Raw genomic sequence first — 10,198 nt, 5'->3', positions numbered from 1 at the left:
ACAGTTCTTTGTGACCAGTCGCTCACACATTGTTTCCAGTACGTTTCCTATTGCGTGCATGTTGCTCATGCTGTTTGCACGTACATAGGTCTTTGTGATCCATTTATCCTTTGAGGACCCGCTGAGGGGAGACTTCATAAGGGTCGAGAAAAGAGAGAGAGGGGGTTGAGACCTAGCGAACTGACCCTGCTCGATAGCTCTGTCAGGGAGACAAGGGATTAGACCCAGAGACTCTGTTATACTTTTTGATTCTGCTTGACAATAAATATGACCGACTCCTAGAGTCCTGTTACGTCTTCTGATTGACGCTCCTACCCATCAACGAGCACGCGGAGAACCTCGAAGGTAATTATCATACTTGAATCCATAGTAATTGATTAAAACAGGTTAAGACAACTGAACAACTTGGTGATGCTTCGAGGAGGATATATCTTTTTCTCCGAACACTAACACTAGCACAGCTGGCCTAGCATTAGCCGTCTTAGCATTAGCTGTATTAGCATTAGCCGTATTAGCCGTATTAGCATGAGCCGTCTTAGCATTAGCTCTCTTAGCATTAGCTCTCTTAGAATTAGCCTTCTAACCATGAGCTGTCCTAGCATTAGCCGTCCTAGCCTGAGCCGTCTAACCATGAGCTGTCCTAGCATTAGGCGTGTTAGCATTAGCCGTAGTAGCGTTAGCCGTCTCACCATGAGACATCCTAGAATGAGCCATATTAGCATTACCATGAGCTGCCCTAGCATAAGCCGTATTAGATTGAGCCGAATTAGCATTAGCCATTTTAGGATGAGCCGTGTTAGCATTGGCCGTATTAGCATGAGCCGTCAAACCATGAGTTGTCCTAGCATTAGCCGTGTTAGCATGAACCGTATTAGCATTAGCCGTAGTAGCGTTAACCGTCTTATTAAGAGCCGTCTTAGCATTAGCCGTCTCACCATGAGACATCCCAGCATGAGCAATCTTAGCATTAGCCATTTTAGCATTAGCAATGCTACCATGAGCTGTCCTAGCATTATCCGTATTAAGAAAGAGCCGTCTTAGCATTAGCCGTGTTAGCATGAGCCGGATTAGCATTAGCCGTCTAACCATGGGCTGTCCTAGCGTTAGCCAAATTAGCATGAGCTGTATTAGCATTTGCCGTATTAGCAATAGCCGTATAAGCATGAGCCGTATTTGCATGAGCTGTCTTAGAATTAGCCGTCTAACATGATCTGTTTTAGCATTAGCGGTCTAACCGTGAGCTGAATTAGCATTAGCCGTATTATCATTAGCCGTATTAGCAATAGCCGTATAAGCATGAGCCGTATTAGCATGAGCTGTCTTAGATTTAGCCGTCTTAGCATCAGCTGTCCTAGCATTAGCCGTATTAGCATGAGCCGTATTAAAATTAGTTGTCTTTGCATTAGCCGTCTAACCATGGGCTGTCCTAGCGTTAGCCAAATTAGCATGAGCTGTATTAGCATTTGCCGTATTAGCATTAGCCGTATAAGCATGAGCTGTCTTAGAATTAGCCGTCTAACATGAGCTGTTTTAGCATTAGCGGTCTAACCGTGAGCTGAATTAGCATTAGCCGTATTAGCATTAGCCGTCTAACCATGGGCTGTCCTAGCGTTAGCCAAATTAGCATGAGCTGTATTAGCATTTGCCGTATTAGCATTAGCCGTATAAGCATGAGCCGTATTAGCATGAGCTGTCTTAGAATTAGCCGTCTAACAGAGCTGTTTTAGCATTAGCGGTCTATCCGTGAGCTGAATTAGCATTAGCCGTATTATCATTAGCCGTATTAGCAATAGCCGTATAAGCATGAGCCGTATTAGCATGAGCTGTCTTGGAATTAGCCGTCTTAGCATCAGCTGTCCTAGCATTAGCCGAATTAGCATTAGCCGTATTAGCATGAGCCGTATTAAAATTAGTTGTCTTTGCATTAGCCGTCTAACCATGGGCTGTCCTAGCGTTAGCCAAATTAGCATGAGCTGTATTAGCATTTCCCGTATTAGTATTAGCCGTATAAGCATGAGCCGTATTAGCATGAGCTGTCTTAGAATTAGCCGTCTAACATGAGCTGTATTAGCATTTGCCGTATTAGCATTAGCCGTATAAGCATGAGCCGTTTTAGAAAGAGCCGTCTAAGCATGAGCCGTCTTAGAATTAGCATTAGTTGTTTTAGCATTAGCGGTCTAACCGTGAGCTGAATTAGCATTTGCAATATTATCATTAGCCGTCTGGGCATTAGCCGTCTAACCATGAGCTGAATTAGCATTAGTTGTTTTAGCATTAGCAGTCTAACCATGAGCTTAATTAGCATTAGGCGTCTTAGCATTAACCGGGTAACCATGAGCTGAATTAGCATTAGCCGTATTAGCATTGGTTGCTTTAACATTAGCCGTCGAACCATGAGCTGAATTAGCATTAGCCGTATTAGCATTAGCCGTCTTAGCATTAGCCGGGTAACCATGAGCTGAATTAGCATTAGCCGTATTAGCATTAGTTGCTTTAACATTAGCAGTCCAACCTTGGGCTGATTTAGCATTAGCCGTATTAGCATTAGCCGTCTCACCATGGGCTGTCCTAGCGTTAGCCAAATTAGCATGAGCTGTATTAGCATTTGCCGTATTAGCAATAGCCGTATAAGCATGAGCCGTATTAGCATGAGCTGTCTTAGAATTAGCCGTCTAACATGAGCTGTATTAGCATTAGCCGTATAAGCATGAGCCGTATTAGCATTAGCCGTTTTAGAAAGAGCCGTCTTAGCATGAGCCGTCTTAGAATTAGCATTAGTTGTTTTAGCATTAGCGGTCTAACCGTGAGCTGAATTAGCATTAGCCGTATTATCATTAGCCGTCTTGGCATTAGCCGTCTAACCATGAGCTGAATTAGCATTAGTTGTTTTAGCATTAGCAGTCTGACCATGAGCTTAATTAGCATTAGCCGTATTAGCATTAGGCGTCCTAGCATTAGCCGGGTAACCATGAGCTGAATTAGCATTAGCCGTATTAGCATTGGTTGCTTTAACATTAGCCGTCTAACCATGAGCTGAATTAGCATTAGTTGTTTTAGCATTAGCAGTCTTACCATGAGCTGAATTAGCATTAGCCGTATTAGCATTGGTTGCTTTAACATTAGCCGTCTAACCATGAGCTGAATTAGCATTAGTTGTTTTAGCATTAGCAGTCTAACCATGGGCTGAATTAGCATTAGCCGTATTTGCATTAGCCGTCTTAGCATTAGCCGGGTAACCATGAGCTGAATTAGCATTAGCCGTATTAGCATTGGTTGCTTTAACATTAGCCGTCTAACCATGAGCTCAATTAGCATCAGTTGTTTTAGCATTAGCAGTCTGACCATGAGCTGAATTAGCATTAGTTGTTTTAGCATTAGCAGTCGAACCATGGGCTGAATTAGCATTAGCCGTCTTAGCATTAGCCGGGTAACCATGAGCTGAATTAGCATTAGCCGTATTAGCATTAGTTGCTTTAACATTAGCCGTCTAACCATGAGCTGAATTAGCATTAGTTGTTTTAGCATTAGCAGTCTAACCATGGGCTGAATTAGCATTAGCCGTATTAGCATTAGCTGTCTTAGCATTAGCCGGGTAACCATGAGCTGAATTAGCATTAGCCGTATTAGTATTAGTTGCTTTAACATTAGCAGTCTAACCTTGGGCTGAATTAGCATTAGCCGTATTAGCATTAGCCGTCTTAGCATTAGCCGTCTAACCATGAGCTGAATTAGCATTAGCATTAGGTGAGATGAGGAGACGATTCCATTCGTAGTTTGAAGCCTTTATTGTTCAAACCAAAAAGCAAATGTCCACAGTGAAGCACAAAGAAACCAACGTCATCAAGTCCAAAAACAGTTCTGTTCACATCAAACTAAACATTTAAAAAGAAGCTTTTACGATGGAAACAAGAGAAAAACACCAAAAAAGGGAGAAATGGAGGAAAAAAAGAATGATGTCCATGTTATTTTTACAAACATTATAAGTGATGACATCAAAGTAAAGAACACCTCACACAACATGTTGTAAATGTTTGTCATGTCACTCACTCATTGTAGTGGCTGCAAGTGGCTCTGGATGAAAGCATCTGAACAATGGAGATCAAAGTGTAAAGATACAAATGTGCTGTGGCTGGATGAGAGCTCATTGTTTTCACCTCAGAGCTGTGATCCTCAGTGACGCTTTATTGGAATAAACTAAACCTGGGTTAAACGCTGGATAGATCTTCTCGGTGAATGTGCAGCCTGTGAAGGAGTAGATATGATCCTTTGCCTCCACATGGTAGAAGGAAACTAGCCCTTCCTCATAGTCTACAAACACCCCAACTTTGGACACATTTTGTTTCCAGGATAGTTTAACCCCAGAAGAAGTTATTTTATCTCCATATATAAACCAGCAGCCATCTTCAGTGCTGAGAGATAAACCTTCCTTCCTCTTGACTGACTCTTTCAACACTCCTAAACGCCAGTCCTTCCCTTCCACCTCAACCTCATAATAAAATCTCCCTGAAGTGAAACCTTCTCTTCCCAGAACAAAACTACAATAATTAAATCGTTTTGGATTATCAGGGAGCTGCTGAGGTTTGTCTCCATGTGTCACTTGTTTGCCATCACCAGACACTATCAGCCGTGGATGTGCTGTATCAGGGTCCAGGGTCACATCCACTGTGTACAGCTGCTGCATCAGCCTCAGTCTGACATCTATCGCTGAGTTTTCCAGATCTTCCTCGACCAGAATTCTCTGCACCTCCTGAGCGATTGTCTTCTCCAACTGTGCTACGGCCAATCCAAGCCTCGGCCGATGGAGATGAGTGCGTACGGGTATATCAGACAAGTCCTTGGCATGTGGAGAGGAGAAGACGGATGGGAGGCGCTGGAGGAGCTGGAGGTGGTCCTCAGCGTGTGAGAGATGCTCCATCTCGCTGCTCCTCCGCTGGAGCTCTGTGATTTCCTGCTCCAGCTCTGTGATGCACTCTTCAGCCTGTTTCTCTGCTGCTTTTTGCTTCTCTTCGATGGCTGAGATCAGCTCATCCTGCTTCGTCCGGACGGAGGCCATCAAAGCGGCGACGGCCTCCGCCCACTCCGCTATCTCTTTCTCTGCGACTGTCTTACCCTCCTCCACCGAGCGCTCGATCTCTTTCACCTTCCGTCGTCGTTCTTCTATCATCTCCTGATATTCCGGTATCCTCTTCCCCAGCTGGACCTTGCGGCGCTCGTACTCTTCTTCTACGGGCACCGTTTCGTGACCCTTGTGTTCCGTGCACATGACGCAGACACAGAGCTGCTCAGTCCTGCAGTAGAGATCTAAAAGCTTATCGTGTTTCTTACAGATCCTGTCCTCCAGGTTCTCTACAGGGTTGATCAGCTTGTGTCTCTTCAGGGCTGCCACCCTCTGATGGGGCTCCAGGTGAGTCTCACAAAAAGAGGCTGAACACACCAGGCAGGACTTCAGGGCCTTGAGCTTGGTGCCTGGACAGAAGTCACAGAGCACCGCCCCTTCCTCTTGGTTGTGGTGGTTGGAACCGGCAGCTTTAACATGAACAGCCATCTTGAAATGAGCAGCCACCACCTCAGATATTAAAGTATTGACACAGACATCGGGTCTTTTTTCAAATGACTTTTTACACATTGGGCAATTATACTCTTCACATTCGTCCCAATATTTGGTGACACAGGCCTTGCAGAAGTTGTGTCCACATGAAATGGTAACAGGTTCGGCAAACACGTCCAGACAGATGGAACATATGAACTGTTCCGGGTCCAGGAGATCGGTGGCTGAGGCCATGGCTGGAGGAGAGGAGAGAGGAGAGAATGACACAGAGACATGGGGAGCAGATGACAACAAGAGCAAAGCTTATTTTTGTTTCCGTGGTTTAGAACCAGGAGCTCATTCACAAGGTCACCGACTTCAACCTTTCAAACATATATTTGGTGGTGAATTGTGTTGTCAGAACAGTCTTTTTTCAAAAAATACTCAAACTACATGATGACTGACATGAAATGGAACAGGATTTGACCATTTTACTAAAATGACTGCAAGAATAAAACACTTCCCCCTCCACCCTACTGCTTGTTTCTGTTGATGATCTCAATGAACGTCACAAGTTTATGCTCCACAAAGCTCCCAAAAACCCTCTGCTCAACACGTCACTTGATCAAATATTTTCATTAAAAAAAAACAACGACCGACCAAGAATCACAGACATTTAAGACAGAACTGACCTGTATCCTTCGTGTGACTGTGAAAGAGAAACTGGATTCTTTTAAGTTTCATTTCCTTGAAAGTGAGAAGCACCACCTACATAGCTCCACCTTTTACTGACAGTCAGCCCACCCCAGCAGCCAAAAAACAAATAAGATTGATTTAATATATCAAAGTTGTTCTTATTATTACAATGTATTATCAATATTATTATTATTATGATTTCATTATTGTTATTAGTAATTTGAATTTATTATTATGCTTATGCTTTTTTATTATTATTATTATTACAATACTTATATATTAACTTAAAATAATACTACTATCGGTAAACTGGTAAATAAAATTATAAGAGAAATAACAAATTCTTTAGCAAACATCACTGACATCATCATTGATCATAACTAGAGCTGTCAAACGATTAAAATCATTGACAGCGATGACAGGTGTGAGATTAATGACATGTTTTTGTTTGGCCAGGGCTACATTCATAGAGTAAGAGGACGAAGTCATATCAATATTGGATCATATTGAATTATTTTAAGTTCAATTTCTGTGACAACCGACCAAGAATCAGACAATTAAGACAGAACTGACCTGTATCCTTCGTGTGACTGTGAAAGAGAAACTGGATTCTTTTAAGTTTCATTTCCTTGAAAGTGAGAAGCACCACCTACATAGCTCCACCTTTTACTGACAGTCAGCCCACCCCAGCAGCCAAAAAACAAATAAGATTGATTTCATATATCAAAGTTATTATTATTACAATGTATTATTATTTCAATGTATTATTACGATTATTATTTAATTATTATTTCATTATTTTTATTAGTCATTTGTATTTCTTATTATGATTATGCTTATTATTCTTATTCTTATCATTATCATTTTATTATTATTGCAATACTTATATATTTACTTATAAAACTACTATTAGTAAACTGGTAAATAAAAAAGTATTAGAGAAATGACAAATTCTTTAGCAAATAACACTGACATCATCATTGATCATAACTAGAGCTGTCAAACGATTAAAATCATTGACAGCGATGACAGGTGTGAGATTAATGACATGTTTTTGTTTGGCCAGGGCTACATTCATAGAGTAAGAGGACAAAGTCATATCAATTATCTTAACAATCCAGCAGGTGACAGTAAAGTGCAGTAAGTCTACAAAACAACATTTAGGGTCAGGCATATTCTTTGGCTCTTTAATGCTTTTTGGTTCTTCCCAAATACATTTAATATATGATCCCATTTCTTTTTCTCCAACTAAAAATTGGGCTTTGGATGTGATCAAATTTCCTTTAAATGTGACAAGAACAGATGGAAGTGGTACCATCTGTGGATGATGTTAAATGAAACCTCTTTCATCTTATTGGTTAATGAGTATTTTTCCGTTGGAGTCCAAACTCTCTTCCGGCAAGTATCTATCCCAGTGTTCCGGAATGCATGTACATACGGGACGGACACAATGTCATTCTGGAACAAGGAACCAACTTTGCTGTTTTTACATAAAGGTTCAATAGATATTTGTATTTATTTTGTTCTTTTAAAGGCAAGGCTCTTTGCAGCCATTGACTTTTTCCAGAGTTTTTTTCTAGAATAAGAGTGAAATTCAAAGAACACCTTCTTGTTTGGTCTTTAGTAATAAAACATTCCCAGGTGGGTAACCCAATCTTTGACTGGAATAGAACAAATTGAATGCATGTTACCTAGTAATTCACACTTATTGACATTTAGACAAAGAGCAGATGCTTTAGAAAATACATGGACTCCATCAAGTGAACTGTTGTCTCTGTGTTGTCACGATGAGCTGCACTGAGGCCTCACAGCAAGTTCAACTGTTCTCCACTCAACCCTCCAAGGAACAGGCAGATTGTTGCATCTGGCAGCTTTTCAATGCAGGAAGGTGAAAGGGAAAACATACAAGGTAAAAAACACATCAATCACCATAGGAATTGGATTCCAACAGGAAGGTAATAAAGGTAAGTATGATGTTAGTTATTTTCAGGGTGACACGGTAAGTATAAAAGACATAACTACACAACAACAATTATTTCCCCGCTACAGGTAACGTTCAAACAAGTATTTCACAGTAACTAAAACATTTTCTCCATAGAACATAAATCCTTTGTCAGAGGCTTATATCACTTGCATATGTTCATTAAAATACTCTTGGAAATACTGCAGACTTTACCTACGCTAAAGCCAGGAATGGAGGCATTTAGCATTCCAAGTTACAACAACACATTGACACATTTTCACCGTATAATGTCATTTTCCACATTGCAAAGACAAGAGCGTTGTTGTCAATTACAAATGTAAACCTTCACACAAAGATGTACTTAATTCAAACAGCGGTCGGAGTTAAAACCACTGACATAAATAAAGTTAGAAGAACTGACTTTGCAGAGAACGCAAAAAATGACCCTGTATTTCAAGAATAAACTCGGAATTCCGAGTTCGTAGCCGACTCGAGAATAAACTCGAAAGAACCTTTCGAGAATAAATTCGGAATTCCAATTCGGGGGGAAGCCCCGGCCATTCCACACCCCGAGTTTTCAGGCCCTAGCCCCCGGGGCCGGGGGCAGAGGTGGAACCGATTGAAACCTGTGTCTATCGCAGGGTCATTAGACCCGGGACTGAGACCAGGGATTTTCCTTTCCCACTGATGACAAATGGCAGATGTTGGCAGGTGTTACCAGCTTTTTGGTGCAGTGGGAAAGGGGTATTAGTTCTAGCTGTCTTGCTTGCAGTTGTGCATTAGATGCAAATCAATATGAACTGTCTGTAAACACATCCTCCGGCCTGACCACACTCCCTATGAATGAAATAACTTCAATGAAATCATATTTTCTGACAGATGGCCTGCCCTCCATTCACTCGCATTGTTGTGGTTAAATCTTAACCAAGTTGTTCTGGCAACATCTTGGTTCAGATCATTGTTCAAGAGTTGCTAAACAAGGTCAACAAAGTTGGAGTGACAAATGTATTGGTTTTGCCTGCAAAAAGTGACAGATTTCAGTTTGAAAAGTCTGCGATGATCGCAACAGTGACAGAAAGAAGGAATGATGTTGAAAGCCTTTTCATTTTTGCGACAGGGAAATCACTTCCGGAACTCTTTATTTGGACACAGTTGACGTCAATTGGCAATAAATTGATGACTCACTTACTTGTGCGTGAGTGTGTGCTGCTTGCATGGCAACAGCTGTTACAAATCTAGTGCATGGGAGTGGATGAAGGGCGACGGGGGTTCGTATCAGGGCTGTGATACTGGGAAACGCCTCGCCCACATGGCCCCGCCTCCTTTCTGGCAAGTTCACCAGTTAAGAGACAATTTTTGTCAATCAAATTACCCAACAAAGAAAAACATGTTGGCGGCGGCGACATCTTTTCTTCTCTTCAGTTTTTCTTTTGCTGAGCAAGCTGAGCATTGTACAGCACGTCCAGGTGTGGGTGCAGTCCATAAGCTGGTGAGCTGTATGTCATACGTGGCATTGCCCTGCCAGGTGTGATGTATGTAGTCTGAAGAGATATGAGTGATGTCAATATCACATTTCTTTACACTTTTTTAATTTGTTTTTACAGTATAAGAGCACCTCTACAAGCTGCCCTAGCAGGCCAGGACCGCAAGCTTCTCTCTCTCTCTCTCTCTCTCTTTTTTGTTCATGAATTCAAATGTTCATTTGACTTGAAAGTGATTGTTGGTTCTAGAGTTGCTCTTCTCCCCTAAAACCATTTTTGGGGTTTTTGTATATAGTTTGTGTGACGTCTTCAATAAATCTTTCAAAAGAAAAAACATTGCTTACATTTCTTGAATTGCCCCACTCCCACTCGCCTACAGCCTCATTCCTTTGAGAGTGTGACAGAGAGAGGGCCCAGCCTGCTGCAGAGCCACACCTCTAATGGCCCCCACCAGGGGGTCGTGCATTTTCAGCTTGTGGCTCATTTCACACCTTGGGTCAAATAATATAAAGTTGTGATAAAACCTTGTTT

The 10,198-nt window shown here is 41.7% G+C and overlaps 1 protein-coding gene across 1 annotated transcript; it reads right to left on the bottom strand.

Annotated features, from left to right (window-relative positions):
* Window positions 1-3,817: 3,817 nt before the first annotated feature.
* Window positions 3,818-5,782, bottom strand: LOC307233826 (E3 ubiquitin-protein ligase TRIM39-like; the record flags this gene model as incomplete). The annotated part of the gene is made up of 1 exon (XM_080005260.1): window positions 3,818-5,782. The coding sequence occupies one exon, from the start codon at window positions 5,780-5,782 to the stop codon at window positions 4,151-4,153; it is 1,632 nt and encodes a 543-aa protein (XP_079861386.1). The 3' UTR covers window positions 3,818-4,150.
* Between the last annotated feature and the right edge of the window lie 4,416 nt (window positions 5,783-10,198).

This window comes from Zeus faber, assembly GCF_960531495.2.
Source record: "Zeus faber genome assembly, chromosome: 8".
NCBI classification, from domain to species: Eukaryota; Metazoa; Chordata; class Actinopteri; order Zeiformes; family Zeidae; genus Zeus; species Zeus faber.
This window is presented reverse-complemented; position numbering and strand designations above follow the sequence as displayed.